Source organism: Xiphophorus maculatus, chromosome 11 (assembly GCF_002775205.1).
Source record: "Xiphophorus maculatus strain JP 163 A chromosome 11, X_maculatus-5.0-male, whole genome shotgun sequence".
NCBI lineage: Eukaryota > Metazoa > Chordata > Actinopteri > Cyprinodontiformes > Poeciliidae > Xiphophorus > Xiphophorus maculatus.
The window spans coordinates 2,043,657-2,062,528 of NC_036453.1; the positions used below are offsets into that span (position 1 = coordinate 2,043,657).

Consider the following 18,872-nt stretch of genomic DNA (forward strand, 5'->3'; position numbering starts at 1 on the left):
TGAAAGCTCTACCTGGCGGCTCCCAAAATGCACCTCAGAAGACATTATAGATGCGTTAAGAGTTTTTGTCATGTTCAGATCTCCCTGAGCCCGAGGGTCTTAAGTTTAAGTCAGTTCGAGAGACGTCAGTGGAAGTGCAGTGGGACCCCCTGGATATCCCATTTGATGGATGGAACCTCATCTTCAGAAACACAGTGAGTCTTCTAAGTTCCCAATGAAAGGAACCTGCTGCGGTTTTGGTAATTACACACATTCTCTTCCAGCTGAAACCCGATATGGCCTTACCTGCTGTAAAGCCCCGACTTTAACCCACACCTCCCATTAGAGCATGCTGCATACATTATGTTGAGAACCCGGTGGAAAATGACCTGGTGAAACCAGAGGGTGAAACACAGCAGTTAAAGTTATTAGCAAGGCCTGACAGATCCAATCATTGTACAAGCGTTGGAGGCTGAGGACTTTCTGAGTGAAACTGTTCCAAAGGGAGCTACTGGGATCTGCACAAAGCCACATTCAATTAGAGAAACTCCCTGCCTCCTTTCCAGTCCAAACACCATTAAGAACGTCTTTATGTCTGCTTTTATACCCGACTCTGCACACTTTATGCCAGAACTACTCTTTGAGGACTAATTTTTTTTTCTTTTTTTTTTTTTTCCCTTTTTTGCTGTTGGCAGAAAGAGGAGGATGGTGAGATTCTCAACTCCCTCGGCCGGCCGGAGACCACCTTCGAGCAGTCGGGTCTGGGTCCAGGCCAGGAGTACGAGGTCAAACTGGAGGTGGTGAAGAACAAAAAGCGTGGGCCGCCTGCCTCGAAGAGCATCGTCACAAGTGAGTTCACGCAGCCTTGCTGCACACCGATGCTGACTGGACATGATGCAATGGTCAACACATACTACGGTCTTCAAAAGCCTTCCACTTGAATGTATATTTTTTTATTGATTTGTTCTGTATAAGAACCAGTGTTAAGGAATGAAATATCTTTATTAAACAGAAAATCTCCACCAAGATGTTCAGTGGTCATTCTATACACTGCAAAACCACAAAATCTTGCCAAATATTTTTGGTTTAGTTTCTTCTGCAAATATCTTAGTAGAGTAGAGGAAATTAAATAATTACTTAATATTGGTGAAAAAGTACTAGTTCTGTTGGCTGAATATTTCACTTATAATGACATTTTTCCCTAGTTAAATGTTAAATTATCTGCCAATGGAACTAGTACTTTTTCATCAATATTAAGGAATTATGTTCTTAAAACAAGCCTCTATATCTTGCTAAAAGGTTGTTTTTACGTTATTTTGTCTTATTTCAAGTGTGCTAAGATATTTGCACTAGAGGCTAGGCCAAAATAACTTGGTAAGATTTTCTGCTTTAGCAGTGGACTGGTCCAGTCTAAGCTGGACCATTACCGATTTCCATCTATAAAAGGGTTAAAAAATAGTTTTTATCAGTTCAAGAAGTTTGAACTCTCTTGCAAGGCACAGTATCTCTTATCGAATCTTATCCCGAACTATTCATTGCAACAATGAACCTACTTCTGTTGCTTAGCAATTACGACTTTTTCGTCAGTTGTCTCGATAGAAAATGTGCGTTCTGGTTACCACTTCTCTCCTTGGTGTTTTGTTTTTCCATCAGAGCTGTGCTGACGCAGCTACTTGTTGTTTCCCTCTGAGAGCGGGTCTGATAAAATATAAAACAGGAATCAGATATCCTCCCTGTTGTTTGTGAGTAATGTGTTTACCTTCAGGTAAGCCGGAATACAAAGAAAATATGAGATGAGATAAAGGTGACCGACCTGAGAAATTGTGTGTTTCTGACCACCCTTCTGTTGAGCCTTATCACTTTTGATTCATGTCCACAATCAAGTGTGTTTTTGCTCCCATCACCCGTATAGATGCAGGTCATAAAAACAAACTGATGGATTCTGGGTGACAAAACTATACACTCTCTGCAGAAATTGAAAGATTGATATCAAATAATTGTAAATTCAAGCCCTCACCGTTTATTCTACTAACCTGATATGAGGTCTAGAATTATTCTTTGCTTCACTTTCAACATTTGAACCCAGTGCTGCAAACACAAGAAGGGCATTTTTTTTTCTTCACACGGAGAGGTTTTATAAAATACAACATTTATTTAAGTTCAAACATAATGGTCAAACCAAGCTTTCACCTTTAGATATAGGCTCATTAGTTTCTTTACCTGGCTCATCCATCTTGCAGTCAGTGAAAGCAGAGAAGTGGCATGTCAGGCCTGACTGATTGGCTCATTAGAGATTTCTGCAAAGCTATGATTTATCAGAGGCGAAAAGGCTGATATGGATTTCCAGTCCTTGTTGACAAGTAATGACATACTCTCTCCACTTGTTTACTTTATAAATCTTTAAACTTTAGGAAACTCAGAGCTGGAGATCAATACCATGACCTCTCTGTAAGAGAGCAAGAAAAAGACCTCAACCTGGATATATTTATTTTTACTGATGAATAACGGTCAGCTTGCAACACGTTTATTATCTCTTCCCTTGTTCTCGTCGTACACAAGCGTACCCACAGAAAAATCTATGCAGATGCGGCATATTCCACAACATGGGATTAAATGAAAGCAGACTGGACTCTTTGAGGAAGCGAAAGTCCCTCCAGTTTTTGCAGCATCAGAGCCGGGGACCTAAAAAGGCTCAACCACCTGAAAATAAAGTTGTGGTTCTGGTGAGGGGACGACGTTGGAACCTCTGGAGTTGATGGTGCAAAGAAGGATTCTTTAGAACATCAGGAAAATGATCAATCGATCAAGTCAATCAAGTTCATTTGTAAAACACATTTCAGCAATGAGGCAGTTCAAAGTGCTTTACGTCACAAAAACAAACGATAAAAAGCACAATAAACAATTGAGAAAACTAATAAACATTAAATTACGTACAAAAGATCATGATCATGGAGAGAAGGGTGGAGTTTAGGGTGTTTGCTTTGTTGGCCTCATGGTCTCACATATGCTTTGCTTATACATGATGTAGTCATGTCAGTGTGTCAGGTCAGAATCTCCATTGGCAGCAAAAACTGTTCCAGCTGTTTCAGTGTCAGCTCAGTTTCATTAAGGTGGGTAGAGAGGAATCTAAGATCTTTTATCATTCGAAGGCATTGGTGGCATGTTCAAGATTTCATCAACAGTGGTGAAGGTGCTGCTAAAACCAGTAATGGTCCAATAAGAACTGAGCTAAAAAGCAAATCTCTGAATTTCCTGACCTTCATTCCAACAGTCATCTGGTCAAACGAGCAAGATTTCAGAAACAAGCTGCTGAACTGAGCTGTTTCCATAGAGTGAGTTTAGGACAGTCATCAACATTAGGCATCTCTTAGGAGGAACACAACTTTTCTCCTTCTAGAGGAGGTAGACCAGCTGATTTGCACATCTGATTTTGGACCTGTTGAACTCCTTCCTTTTTTATGTGAATCCCCCTGGAAAAAGGGCAAACCCAGAACTCAGTTTAGGGATTTTATATTCCCTAGAATGTTGTCACGGTGCCCTGCATTTACTTCCACATATTTGTCATCTATACCTGGCTGATGATGCTCCGAGTCCTCTGGGACACTCAGGGTCTATTAAAGGCTCCTGTTTCTCTAGCTTATCGGGGGGGGGGGGGGGGGGGGGGGGGGCTGTTAAACAATGTCAATTCTCTGCTCTCCTCTCACCATGTGTGGGAGGCACCATTCATTCATGCAGCCACACTCAGAGGGACACCACCATTCCAGGACAACACAACCCTGACACCCCAATGACATCCTGCAGCCATGTTTTTAGCCAACTCTGTGCTAAGCTCACATGAAGTCCACATTTTATCAACCTTTTACAGAGAGTTTACATGTTTGTGTGTGACAAATCAATTCAAGCAGCAGTGAAAAGTCAACCTTCATGGAGCTGGGACTTGATATGTAAATTATATTCGTACTCTCAGAAAATTCAAGCAGTCTGCCTCATTGAGAGCATCTATGTTGCTGCACTGACTCTACTTCAAGGCGTTAATTTACAAAGCAAAATGTTCTTTATGTCATAGTTGATATACACAACTTTGTTTTTTTACCAAGTAAAGCTAACATACTTACTTGACTGTGCTGTACAATGGCACTATGTGCCTGGAAAACACATAATTCTGCCCCTTCTTTTTTTTTTTGCCTGATTGGTTTAACAATGATTCCTCCTCCACCTGTCCTTCCAGTGATCGATGCCCCCGGCCAGGTGGATGTGCGAGACGTGACGGACACCACGGCACTGGTCACCTGGTTCCATCCTGTGGCCCACGTGGACGGGGTCAGCGTCTCCTTCGGACCCAGCCTGAACCCAGCGGATCGTAACATGGTGGAGCTGTCATCTGCTGACACCCAGTACCACCTGGCTGGCCTCAGCCCTGATACGCAGTACGAGGTGTCTCTGACGGCAAAGAGAGGGGAGCAGAGCAGCATACCTGTGTATGACTCCTTCCTCACAGGTAAGACTCCTGGAACCTTCTTCCTGCGCAGCTTTCACAGCTTTCATTAGACGCCCAGGGACTTGGGGACCACACAAGATGTTGCTGTTGCTGTATTTATGAGAATGGAGGCATGTAATCTTTAAACTTTGACACAGTTTCCCCTGCTGGTTCAGGATAAAAACCCCCACTGAACCTGTCTCCCGTTGACTTCCTGGTGGCTGCAGCAGAATAGGATTAGATGAACTAGTTCTATAGATTTTATAAAGGCATTGTTAGGTAGTTATGATTTTTTTTATTATTATGTTTCCTTCAGTGGTTGATTCCAACCGTGGGAATCAACCAACATCTTCTTACCCAGTTTAAGAATCAGTTTGTCCATATTAAGCTCAGAGCTTCACTCTAGAACTAGATCTTGTTTAGCTACTGTTACTTCCAAACTCAGACCCCGTTCACTTAGAGACGAGATGAGGCACGTCCGCAAAGGTATGTTTCCGTCCAGGCAGTGTGTTCACACGGATCTGGTGTTTTGGGAGGCCAGAACTGATCGTCTTTGATCAGTTCTGGCCTCCCAAATTCAGGCCGACAAATGACCAAAATGCAGATTTAATGTTTCAGTGAGCACATGCTCCATCAGTGGAACTGACATTCCCCTCTCTCTCACAAATCAACATCGTGCTATTAGTGTTGCGTTTATGCTAAGAGCAATAATGCTGTTGCTTTGCTTCACACGACTTCTTCATGTATGAACAGTGTTTTTGTGTCAGTCTGTGGCAGTGCTGCAGCGCCACCAATTGGTCCAGCATTCATCCTGTCAAATGGAGGCACGTTTCTGTGTTTATCATAATGTGTTGTGTTCATATCAAGGTGCACAACAATTTATTAGACGTTTTAATTTTGTCTTTGTCACAGCAAGACTAAGTCAACGTTGCTGCCACATTTACATTTTTTACATTGAAGGCAAAGTGATGTTTTCTGAAACAAAATTGTTTACAGTGCGATATAAGAGACTAAATTCTTTGTGCAGAGGTCAGGCATTTGTCATGTATGGCGGTTTTTCATCTATATATCCAACTCCTACATTTGGGAAGTTGTCTAGATTTTTCTTCCTGATTCTTTGATCATCTGGAGCAGAAGGTTAAATCTCATTCAAACAAACAGTTTAAATAACATTTATTTGCCTTTTGTCTGTTTCTGTGCCGTAGACCTGGATGCTCCCAGAGACCTTCAGACGGTGGAAATAACAGATGAGAGCATCACTCTGGAGTGGAGGAACAGTAAGGCTCAGGTGGACCAGTACCGCATCAAGTACGGCCCGCTGTCTGGAGGCGACCATGGAGAACTGCTCTTCCCGCCCGGAGCCAGGGACTCCACCCAGGCCAAAATCGCCGGTACGACAGACTACACACACCAACACACACATGTCCAAGCTACCGTCAGCAGGCAGATGTGGAATGTTCCTTCCTTCCTTCCTTCCTTCCTTCCTTCCTTCCTTCCTTCCTTCCTTCCTTCCTTCCTTCCTTCCTTCCTTCCTTCCTTCCTTCCTTCCTTCCTTCCTTCCTTCCTTCCTTCCTTCCTTCCTTCCTTCCTTCCTTCCTTCCTTCCTTCCATTCATCCATCCATCCATCCATCCATCCATCCATAGAATAAATTCATTTTAGTATTTTCTCTTGTAAATGAGGGAGAATTGAACAACATGTAGTTTGCAGTTATAGCAGAAACTAAAGGGCTTAATTTCAAAATGAAGGAGTTTTGAGGGCTTTTTTTCCAAATGGTCAGCTGGATTTTCACCCAGTTCATTTCCCAAAACTCCATTTCCTTTATTTTGTCTTGTTAAATGTTTGCTTGGACACAGTAACACTTTGTTTTGTGTAATAAACAAAAAAAACATCGCCGGTGGGTGTCTTGCTTTCTTTCGGTCCTGAATGAGGAAGCGGACTGAGAGAGCTCTTGTTGAAGAGAGGGATTGGTTTTCCTCCTGCTGCAGCGGTGACCGCGTCCAGCCATGCATTGATGCTTTTCTGTGGCTGGTTGTTTTCTTCTGCAGTTCTCCAGTACAGCACGGCTACATAACACTAGAAGAATTTTTTTTTTTAAAAAGCTTCTAAAATAAACCAGTTGAGTCTTTGTTTGACCCACTTCTTTGTCCTTGGACGGTCCATCCAATGAAAATACAGCACTGTGTCCATTCAGCTGACACCCACCCCCAAACCCCTTGCGTCCACACACACCTCAGCACTCCTTTCACACACTTATTATCTGTAATTGCCTTCACGCTCGTGATTTTATTGATAATGAGCTTCCTGGGCTTTAGGTGTAATTTCATGCAGGAAAGCCCTGAGCGCCGTGACCTCTGTGGGAGTTAATAAAGGAATTAGAAGCGATCAGTGTGAGAGAGGAGCTGATTGTAAAGACCAAACAGCCCCCAGAGCCCGCTGCATCACTGCAGCAAGTGTTCCTGCTCTGCAACAAGGGCTCTATAGATCCATCAATGCAAATACAACACCGATGTTCCACAGTGAACACAAGCATACCATGAAATGCAATTAGGCGCCAATCTATTGTGCAATCAAGCCACAAGAGAGCGTTTTTGTGGCCCCACAGCCATTAGCTGCAACAGCTGGCCACTTGACTATAGACACTCCCTCAGTTCATTTGTTGACACCTCAACAAAACAGGAGAGGGGCTTTTTCACAGTTTGCATGTTCCTGGTGTTCTGCAGGCCTGAGACCGGGGACGGAGTACGGGATGGGAGTAACCGCGGTGACAGATGAGCGGGAAAGTCTGCCCACCACCACCAACGCAGTCACAGGTCAGATGTTTCCACCGACACCTTCAATAATCACCTCTCACTCCCATGTTTCAGCTGCAGCCAACATTGTCTGCCTGCTTTTTATGAGGAAATATGAACTTTCTCCCATTAGTACGTCTATAAAAGCATATTTAACAGCCCTACCCCGACCCAACGTCTGCTTAATAAAATGAAACAACAGAAAGGTTCATGTTACAAATAGTAAATGAAAAACGGAATCGTAGTGAAAGTCAACTAAACTGATGAACACAACAGAACACAATGTTCAATTAAATTGAACATTGTACAAAGTACAATTAAATGTTAGCGAGGAACTTTAAAACTGACTGAACTTGTTCCGAGCTACACATGTGCATGACCTTTAAAAGAAAAATATATTATTTAAATATATTATTTAAAAGAAAATTATATATTATATATTTTTTATAAATATCAAAATCGTCATTGTTAAAGGACCACATTTTATATCTCTTTTTAGGTTCTAAAATAAAGTGAAACATTTCGCTTTTTCAGAAACGAGGATGGAAAAGTTTCTTTATGTGGTATGTTGAAATTTATGGAAAATGAAAAAGAAAAAAACAACATGGTTTTCAGCTAAATGACAAAAAAGCAGATCTAAAACATTATCACTAGTATTTTAGTGTAATTCATAATCAGTTTATCCCATGAAAACTACTAAAACTACCATTATATGAATGTATAAACAGTTGATTCTTTATGATTTGAAGCCAGAATTATTAAGAGACATTGTGGAAAATCCGAAGAGCTGCAGGCTGCAGACGTCTGGTCTCTCATGTAGCCAGTTTTAGTCTAAAGATGTCATTTAGTAGCAGAGCCACAGTCGCCTCTGATCACTGAGTTCTGTTTGGAGAACATCTAAAACATCCTAGAGGTGATAGAACTCCAGGTGATGTATTTTGCTCCATTTACAAAGACAAAAACTTCACAACCTTAATTGGATAATGGAAGGATTTACATGTTAATCCAAAACAGTTCATATTAACATGTGTTATCTTGGAATCCGCCGGATGGCTTTGCATCTGGATTTATCACTATAGGTTGATAAAATCACAGACCCAAGACAACAGATTGGCACAGACTTTGTAACTAGATTTCAAACTGGTGCAACATCTGGATAAATCCATTGCAACTGTGAGCAGTTCTGAAAACCAGATGAAGTCCTTACGGTCAGAATATCTTTGAAGTTCTGGGTTTTTTATGTCTGTATGCCTGAAATGCTGGAAGGACTTTCCTGTAGGTTCATCTGAAGAGTTTAGGGAGTTAGCAAAAAATATTTCTGATAGATTTATGTGTCAGAGAACAAATCTGTTAGCTTTATTTGTATTAGTTTTCCAAGCTGATCTTCTTTTCTTCATTCAGCCCTGGACGCCCCCAGAGACCTGACTGTAGCAGAGGTGACAGAGACCACCATGATGCTGGAGTGGAAGCGGCCACTGGCCAAGCTGGACTCCTACCGGCTGGTCTACGTGTCGGCTGACGGTCAGAGGGCTGAAGACTCGGTCCCCGGCGGCTCAGAGTCTCACACCCTGCGGGGCCTGAACCCCGGCATGATGTACACCGTCAGCGTCACCGCCGAGAGGGGCCGCAGGAGCAGCGTGCCCGCCTCTGTCTCAGCTGCCACAGGTCAGCATGTCCGACAACTTTCTCCCAAATAAGTTGCTGCACCTGGTTGGAAAACAACAGAGCGCAGTTGTTAGACTGTTGGCGTTTCTTACTGAATTACTTGATGTTTGAGACGTAGAGCCTTCCTTAAGACTCCGGATGTTGTGGTGTTGTGTTGGCAGTATTGCTGTGACATGAGGGGAAGTTCCCCTGGACTGGCAGACTGGGATGGTGGTCCCCAGATTTCCCTGTAGCTGGAACACATCTACAGGGAAATCACACTCCTATGGCTCCCTGGTAAGGTCTGTTCAGGGGTTTTGGAGAGGAGGGTCAGTCGGAAAGTCGAACCTCAGATTTAGGGAGAGCAGTGTGGTTCTGGTTCTGATCCTGGAGTACAGTCTGGACCAGCTGTACACACTCAGTAGAGTGCTGGAAGGTGTGTGGGACTCCTCCCAACCGGTCTACATGCTTTGTGGATTTGGAGAAGGTGTTGGACCAAGTCTCTCAGGGAACCCTGTGGGGGTATTCTGTGAGTATGGCGTACCAGGCCCTTTAGTACGAGCTGTTGGGTCCCTGTATGAGAGTCTGCTCTGCAATGCCAGCAGTAAGCCTGGCTTGTTTCCAAGTTGGACTTTGCCAATGTTTCCCTTTGTCATCGATTCTGTTCATAATATTCATTCTAGGTGCTGAGTTGATCTGTATTGGTGGCCTTGGGATCTCGCCTCTGCTTTTTGCAGATGATGTGGTCCTACTGGTTTCATCAGGTCATGATCTGCAGCTTTGAACCAGCTTTGAAAAAGCACCAGGCTGATTTTTTTTCCTTCTTAAATGGTTCAGAAAGACCAAGGACGCATTCTGTTTTCCCCTTCAGCCTCCATGTGATGACAGACAGACAGACAAACAGTTTGCTAGCTTGTAGTTAGCAGATATCTGCACTGTTTCAGTTTTTTTTTTTTGCTTAAAGGTCCAGAATTAAAAAGCAGATTGTGCAACTCTGTAGTTTAAGAAGTCTGATTTGTAGCTGATGTTTCTGAATCCATGATGTGCCAAATCCAGCTGGATGTCGGAATCTCCCATCTAAATCCCAGAGAGCCGGTGCCGGGGGATCAAGAGGAGACAAAACACAAAACAGACTAATCTTTCTTCAACATTTCAGGGAACATCAGAAAGAATGGAGAGGTTTGTTTTGCTAAAATATGCAACAGTGTAATTGTAGCTCACTGTTTCCAGGAGGGTTTTAGCTGATGGTGCAGAGTTGAAGGGGGTCTTCTCATAATCCCCCGCACCCCCATGCTCCAACCCCCCTTTTTCATAGCTGTGGCCAAACCAAGGCAATGAATTGCATTCATTGCTATTTCTCAATGTAACTGTGTCTCCTTCTCCTACGGCTCATTTATAGCATATGGAAATATTTCTTTCTTTTTTCCCCATTTTTGTTTCTACTTAAAACAAGAAAAACTAAATGAAGTGATTGTATATTTTGTGCTGCAGTAAGGGTGCCGCCAAGACAAACATCCCACAGGTAGATCCTGGTGCTCGGTTAAGCTGGTGGCTGTAGGCAGAAATCGTTGAATGGAACCGGCTCTGTTTGTTTCCTTCTTCGGGATCAGAAGCTGCATGCCTGCTGCAGTTGGTAAAAGCGAGCCAGTGGATTTATGTGAGCATTTCAGTAATGCACTATAATCACAAGCCTTGCATCTGCCTTTAAGCTGCAGATATTTCCCCCATGCTTCAAAGATGGAGTCTCAGAGGAACCTTAGAGCGGACTGGTAATGTGTGTGCTGGTGGGAAATGGCCCGGCCATGTGTGCAGCCCTGCGCGTTTCTCATTCATGTGTTAATTGGCGACCTGAGCCCCACTCCCCTCTGGGTTTTGTGCGATTTGACCACGATGAACCGTGGGTCCGTCTGATAAAGGGACACATGCTGAGAGTCCTGCTAAATCGCTGTTTTCACAATCAGCAGCCGCCTAATCCACAGCCGGGAGGTTTATATCATCTCCACCAACACGGATCATGCTGGTTCTGCAGGAGGGGACGGGCGGACAGAAGACGGGTGGGGGGTGGGGTTTATAGTAGTACCTGAACAATCACAGACAAGAATTAAGACTGGAAATTTGATAGACTCGATAACGACTGTCTCTGAGGTGACCTGCCTATAGAATGCGCTTCATGACTGAAAGATGCTATTCAGAGAGTCCCCCCTCCCCACTCCCCCCCAAAAAACAAACAAATTCCAATTATATGGTTGGGTATGTTAAAAATCAGAAGTTTACTTACAGAATGATTACTGTCTCTTTAACCCTCCCGCGGTCTTAGCGCAACACTCAGGAGAAGCGTGGAAAAGTCAGGGTCAGACAGCCGGGAGGAGTGGGGGGGGGGGGGGGGGGGGGGGCTGTCCTGCCAGATCGTTCATTTCCAAAACCAGACACAAAAAAAAACGTAAAAGCGCACACGGGGTCAGAGCAACACCACCAGACCGCGCACAGTGTCCAACTGTTTATTATTGTTATGGCTGCACAGCATGTTGTGTTATCATCAATACCGGTCACTTAAGTAAATCTGAGTCAATATTAACAAGCATTGTTTATTTCCATCCTGTTGGGTTTGTGTTTCAGGATGGGAGGGGCTTGGCCATGAGGTATTGGTTTGGTCATGTGACTGCAGGTCTGTGAGCTGTTTAATCGAAGCAAAGAAGCAATGACAGGATTATTTTTCCATAGTGATGAAAGTGTAGAGAAGTAATATCAATAAATATAACTTACCTGCCATTACAGCATAATATCTCATATTGTGTATTCAAGAATCTACAAGAACACAAAGCTACAAAAATAGGAAAGAATTGGTTTAATCACCCTAATATAACTGCAATGGTAAGATCATACAGTAAGTTTATATAAATGTGCCATTGTATTGTATTTTTACCAAATTTAACGAAAAAAGCCTCATCATAATGTGCCAACTTTTAAAAAGCTGTTTTTTTTCTGTATATTACATAAAGGATGGACTCAAGCTAATATGATATTTGTTTCGATTTATGAAACTGTTAAAGGACACGTTGAAGCATTTTGAAAATTATCTTTCAATGATGCTCAAGTGTGCAGCTCATGGTATTTATATTCATTGTCATTTTCAAAATCAATAAACATGTAACATCAAAACAAAAAAAGCATTAAATAGAGAAAGTGGGCACAAATGAGCTGGATGTGACAGAATCAGTCATAGGCTGAAGAAGAGTGATACATATGGAAGATATGAATCAATAAACACACACACACACACACACACACACCCACGTAACCCCCCACACACAATGGTCACTCAAAAGCAAAAATACTACAAATGAATGTGAATTGAAAAGCTAAAAGTTAATTTGATGAGTTATCCAGAGGAGGAAGTGAGAAGAAATATCCAGAAGGTCTAAAGGGCCGGCAGCCAACCCAGAGTTCTTTTTGCGAGTCCATAATTTATCACAGTCATGAAACACCACTTACAAGCTACTACAAATTATAATTTTAAAATAATTCCAAAACTACAACTTAGATGCTGTAAGGTCTGCTTCATTTCAGGCCAGCATTACCACTGATAAGAACAACCTATTTTATTTTGTGCAGTTAGCCGCATTAAATGAAAGCATCTGAAGAGGTCGGCTTTCCACAGAGTTCAGGTTTTACACATGAGGTTTTAACTTCACTTAGCTGTAAAAACATTATTTCTGTGCAAAACCATCCGTCACGGCCCTTCCACCACACAGATCTGCCCGCAGGTAGATTTCACAACAAGATGATGTATGGCAATAAAAAGCTAATGCTGCACATCTGACGGCTGAAAAGGAAGTCAAAATAATAATAAAAAAATCTGTAGTTCATTAAAAATGAGTCGCAGCTGCAGCTACTTACTGTGGGAAACATGGAGGGAGAACATATGGAGAGAATAGTTCATCTAACCGGGTAATGGCTGTGGACAGATGAAAAGTAAAATCCACAGATCAACAGTGCATTTCATCTCCTGAGAAATTTATGCTTACAAACAACACGTGGTGGCTTTGATGGTCTGGCTGCTGACTCCACCAGAATTGTCCTGGTCCCTCAGCTTTGACTTGCTCCTTCATGTGAACACGAGTCTCTAACAGTTTCATAATCCTGGGCCCAAAAGTGTTTCCACTGAGTTGGCAGGGAAGAAATCTGCCAAGGACTTTTAAGGAGGTCAGACATTTTTCCTGTGATGTTGATGATCCTAAGGAAAAGTAGGAGTGTTCACTCAGTGATTTCTAGTGAAGCAAAAATTTACTCAAGATATCTGTTCATATATAATCCTGGATTTGTGAACTTTGTAAGCCAGCTTATGTGCAGCTTTGGGTATTTCTAAGTGTATTTGTATTATTTGTAAACCACAAAAAACCTTTTGAGCGTTACTTTGGTAATTTTCAAATGTGTTTTAAAATTCAAACACCAATTTCACTTCCTTTTGCGACTGAAGGAGGGTATTTGGAGTTCATGTCAAATGCCCCATAGGTTAAGTGCGTAAGTGGTACGTTTCATTGCTGGTGATGTGATCAAAATGATCGTTTTGTCTCTGAGTATTGTATGACTTGCGCACATGAGTTTAACGTTTTGTATGCGTAGAAACATTTTAGAATTTATGTATAGTTAGCAAATTGTTGATTTCGTCTCTGTGATTTGTAATTGTGGTATATTGACAATTTCTCAATATCGGGTGCATACATTTGAAAAACACATTTGAAAGTCACGCACAAAAGGTTTTTTTTTTTCTGCTATTTACAAATCATACTTTACACACACCAATTCTCACCCCTACATCCAAACAGGCATACAGACTTTACAAATCTATATACACAGATATTATGAGTCTATTTTCTCTCCAAATATTTTTTTGGTTCAGCAACAGGCATTTATGATCTGCGGTTGAGACATTAGTTCAAATGTACCTGCTTTGAAAAAGCAGCGAAAGGCAGATTGAGGTTAAGTTGTGTTTTTCGTAAATGCTGCTGATGTTTGTCCGCCCAACATTCACAAGCCGTTTTGTCAGAGGGAACAGCAAACCCTGCAGCATTTCAGTTTATTTTGTGGGATTCTTCCTGTAAACCTGTCTTCAGTTAGTCAGCAGCATGGGGCCCGTTTTTGGATTCTTCACACGATCTGAAACCATGGCACTGTCCTTACATGAACCCTCTTCTTCCTCGGTCATGGCTTCATTATGACTACACAGGGCGGCTTTCCATTGTCTTGTTGAAGCAGCACACAGCTTTGTTCATTCTATGTATGACAATATTCATATTTGTCTTTTTGTGAATTATTATTGTGGTCATGTTGAAAAGGACCAACAGCAGTCAGCAAAGACTTCCTCTACGTCTCTCTGGAGCCATTTTGTTTCTCCAACCAGCGGTTTCAATCTCCACAAATCAACACGAGGTTTGATCATATCCTGGTCAGCCATTTGGCTGTAAATCAAAGTCAACAAGTTTATCTGAGCTTGAAGAAGTATTACAGCAGTGGTCTAAACATCCCCTGAAGCAAAAAAAGTATAGAGAGAGAAACCGGGTAACTGAGCAGAATTTACATCAGTTTACATCAGCCTCAGAGATAAGTCATTTTCATGATTTGCTTCATTCCAATACAGCCTTTTCTTTTTTGTAATATACATCTGAAACTAACAGGAATAATATATTTTTTTCTGTTTTGAAATGTCAGTTTACACTTAATCTGTAGCCTCAATGTATGTCATAACACTCCTCATGCCTTCAAATCAGAACCAAAACTCAGTACAGAAAGAAATTACTGTTGATAGCTCATTCTGAATATCCAGAGCAATCTTTCATTGGGTTTTTCTTACTTTTGGTTTTCATTTTAAATAATACCAATACAAAAACAAATGACAGATGACATGACAGATTGAAGACATGCATGTATGACCCTAAATTGTACATGCAAAACCTTCAAAGTGCACCGCCTTGACAAAGGCTAAACCCACTCAGTTTTTTTTCCCTCTATCTCTGAAGTTTTGACCACAAACTTCAACGGATTTTATTAGGATTTTGTATGATGTCAGTTTGGGCTGTCCACCCAAACTGACAGAATGAATCAGAGGAGCAGTCGAGGTAGCCATGGTAACTGTGGAAGAGCTGCAGGAAGGAGGTCAGAGTTGATGAGAGGATGGATACTGTTAACGTGTAATGAACCCCTCTGTGGAAGAATAACCACTAACAAATGTAGAAACATTTCCTGATGTGGGCGGAGCCAGAAGTCACAGAGGGGCGGGGCCAAGTGTAGCGATTAGCGGAGTGAGAAGGTAGGGCTGTGGTCAGAACAAAGCACTGTTCTCAACTAATCCACTTCTACTTTTGCCATATTTAGCAACTTCAGACCATCAGACCATTCTATTGATGTTTTATCTAAAACAAAAAAACAACTAGAGACTTTCCTGTATCTGCATCTGTAGATTTTCATGGTGACGTCACATGAGATGGTTTTATAACCAAACCAGTACTGACGTAAAGAAATGTATTTAATTTTATACAATTAATCAAATCAAGTTTATTATTGCGTTATGATGTTAAACGTGCATACATAAGCTAAGTTTGACAAATGTAACAAACAAAACTGCGTTTTTTTTAAGTTGGAGCTCCATTCTCTTTTGTTTAGTGTTGGAAAATTCTGCTGCTTAGGCAACATTTGACTTAAAGAAATGGTTTTAGGAAAAATATTGCACAACTAAGCAAATGTACACAAGGATGTCAAAATTTGCACACAAACATACAGTAGATAGAAACCCAAATAACCTATTGAGATAGTGCATTATCAAAAAAGAAAAAGAAAAAAAGAGAGTTGATTTGAGTGGGCAGAGAAATGAATGTTCACAGATACAGTGTCCAAACTGAGTTTGAGCAAAGAATGTCAAAAGAAAGCTGTCAGAGATGAACCCCCAAAACACCTGCAGCGCTGACTGAGAAAAGGCTTCCAGAAGGTGTTGGAACAGGGAGTGAAAACAGAAGCACAGCATTTTAGATTTTTGTAATCAATGTGTTATTTTCCTTCAACTTGACAATATTTTACATTGTGTTGTTTTCTCACCTAAAATGCCAAAAAACATATGTTGAAGTTTGTAGTTGTGAGGTGATAAGATATAGAAAAGCTATATAAATCCTTAAAGCAGGCGGTGTGTGAGTGGTGGAAGGGTCAGGGTGTGTGTCTCTCTGTGCGCCGCAGCCTGCAGCAGACAAGCCTGTGTGTGAAATGGAAGATATCAGCTATAGAGGAGATATCTGAGGGGACCGTTTCATACGCCAGGACAAATTGTTAACCGCATGAGCTTGTTGAGACAACCCTAACCTATTGTGTGTAATATTCTAACATGAATATTACACACTTACTGAAGGGGCAGTTTTATGTGTTTTCCAGCCACAGTGCCATTTTGGAGCACAATAAAATAATGTTGACTTCAGTTGCTAAATGAACTGAAGGATTTCTCAAACATGCATGAAAGTGTCAAGGCAACATTTTAGGTATGTTTTTGATGAGAGAATAAAAATCTAACATTATGAAGCTGAAAAAAGTAGATTTTACATGATACTGCCCCTTTAGGAAGATGGAGGAAAGGTTTAATAGGGCTTTATTTAGAGAAATTTTCACCAAAACGTCTCCATCATCACTGTCTCTCATAACATTCAATCACATACCCTTTGTCCTCTACTCCATCTCCTCTCCAGCATGCTGCGGCGATCAGCCCGGAATGGCTGCCGTAATGTTTACCTGTGCCGTCGATTTAGTTCTCTTTCTGGACCGCTCTCTGAACGCTCACCTCGCTCATAGAACAGGCTTCAATTCCAGGCTGCATGGCTCTGTGCTTGGCTCTGTGCTTGGCCTCCCCACAGGTTTGAAGTGGACAGCGTACTTCAGCCTCACCAGGCGGGCTACGCTGCACCTTCAGATGTTAATGGCTCATTCACAGCCATTAATGGGCACAAGCTGCATCAGCATGTCTGCACGCTGCCTTTTATCATTATGTCTTCCCACTTATATGATAATATAGAGGAGACGGCTAAAGGCAGCTGCTGAAAATGAGGCTGTTTGGTCCCTTTGGCCTTTGTAGTGGATATCCAGGAATACTTTGACTGCAGACAAAGTAAAGGCTTTCCTTTATTATCCTGAGAGCAAAATAAAATGATAGGAATCCAAATGAGATGCCATCGTTGTTGACCTCTCTGTAACGTTTGGCAAAGGTTCTGCTTTGTTTGTTTCGTGTATTTCACATGTGCGCCGATGTGTATGATTTCCCTGTTTTAGACACATTTTGCAAGCAATTTGATTTTCAGTTGAATGTTTTTTATCTGTAGTCCAGTTCTGTCGCGACGCAATCTCATCACCTCAGCATTGAAACTCCAGCTAACATTTTGTGTTTGTGTCATATGATGTTGATGTGTTTGTCGTCGGCCAGCGGAGGAGAAGCCGGCGGTGACCAACGTCACCGTCAGCGACGTGTCGTGGGAGAGCTTCCTCCTGTCCTGGTCTGCTGACGACGGGGTGCACGACGCCTTTCTGATCGAGGTTACCGACGCGGAGACGGGAGCCGAGTGGCAGAACCACACGGCGCCCGCAGACGCTCGCAGCCTCGTCGTCTCGGGCCTCTCCCCTGGCACCTGGTACAAGGCCGCCCTGTACGGGGTTCACACCGGGGTGCGCTTAGAGCCTGTGTTTGCAGACACCATCACAGGTACAGATGCAGTCAGCTCTGGGGCCTCACTCTGTCCTCTGCTTCATTCACTTCCTGCTGCACTCAGAAAACGTACTGCCACTTTTTCCTGCTGTCTTTCAAAATGACACTGCAAAAACACAAAGTCTTACTATGTGTTTTCTTTTTGTTTTGTGTCAAGTGTGCTAAGATATTTGCAATTTGAACTACAATTTGTGCAAAAAAAGGAAAAGAATAGCTTCTTGAGCTATTTATATAGCTAAAAAATTATATAGCTGTACAAATAAAACTTCTTTGTCACTATAAAACTACAACAAAAATATTTGGTCAGATTTTGTGTTTTTGGAGTGTAGAAGTTCTCTTATACAGTGGGACATAATACAAGAAATCAAATAGAATGCTTTGGGGAAATTGTAGTTGGTGATATTACAGAAGAGCTGTGGATTCAACATGAAAGCACAATTCCAGCATAAACATTTTTCAGCTGGAGTATTGAGTGTTCTTTTCACTAGTGTTATGAAATTATGTTGACATTCTTTTTCTGCTAATATCTAATTGTAGAATTAAGGGATTATTTAGATGTTTTTTAATGAGTCACAGTATACAGTATATTCATTAAGAAATACCCCAAAAAATTATATTAATTTTCAAGTCTGTGTGAGTTTTAAAACATTTTTTTTCCATAAAATATGGTATAATCTCATCTTAACAAAATTTTCAGTTTCTTTACATTTTATATATTTTTTGATGATGCATCATCTTCCAGTGTGTATTACATGCTGGGTAATACATGCACATTACTTGAAAGAAAGATGCAGGTTCTTTCAAGACTCCAAAATATTTTCCATTAACAAACATGTAAAAACAAAAGTTCTATAGAATGATGTGAAACTACCCAACAGTTTCAGTGATTCTTTCTCCAGGCTTTCAGAGAGCATGAAGGGTCCAAATCCCTCCACAGACATCGATCACACACATTCGCCTTCCTTTCATGCAGGGGGGATTGTGAAACGGCCTAATGTTCTGCAGCAGCTCCCTCACAAAACCCCTTTCAGTCTACATGAGACCAGCCTTGGATCCATGTTTTCTCCACCTTTAAGCCGCCTGTCTGCCTGCTGGTACGAGTCCAGCCTGAAACAGCATATAGTCTGTTGTGTGAATGGCCCAGAAACACATCAGATCAGTGTTCCTGTTTGCCCAGCACAACAGGTGCTCCGGCCTCCCCTCCCACAACACTAATCATAGTCATTTTTAGCTTTGAACATGCTGTTGTT

At 41.8% G+C, this 18,872-nt stretch overlaps 1 protein-coding gene across 3 annotated transcripts in view; it reads left to right on the plus strand.

The window, feature by feature from the left end:
• Positions 1-18,872, plus strand: part of LOC102227520 (tenascin-like) — a 66,423-nt gene that overhangs the window by 29,014 nt on the left and 18,537 nt on the right. For 2 of the 3 annotated variants that reach the window (XM_023342040.1, XM_023342041.1), the window contains exons 5-11: positions 79-194; positions 675-828; positions 4,208-4,477; positions 5,662-5,847; positions 7,179-7,268; positions 8,649-8,912; positions 17,344-17,619. In XM_023342040.1, coding sequence (XP_023197808.1) covers positions 79-194; positions 675-828; positions 4,208-4,477; positions 5,662-5,847; positions 7,179-7,268; positions 8,649-8,912; positions 17,344-17,619 — 1,356 coding nt within the window. The remainder of the gene's footprint in view (positions 1-78; positions 195-674; positions 829-4,207; positions 4,478-5,661; positions 5,848-7,178; positions 7,269-8,648; positions 8,913-17,343; positions 17,620-18,872) is intronic. The other variant, XM_005802143.3, reaches the window with a different exon arrangement.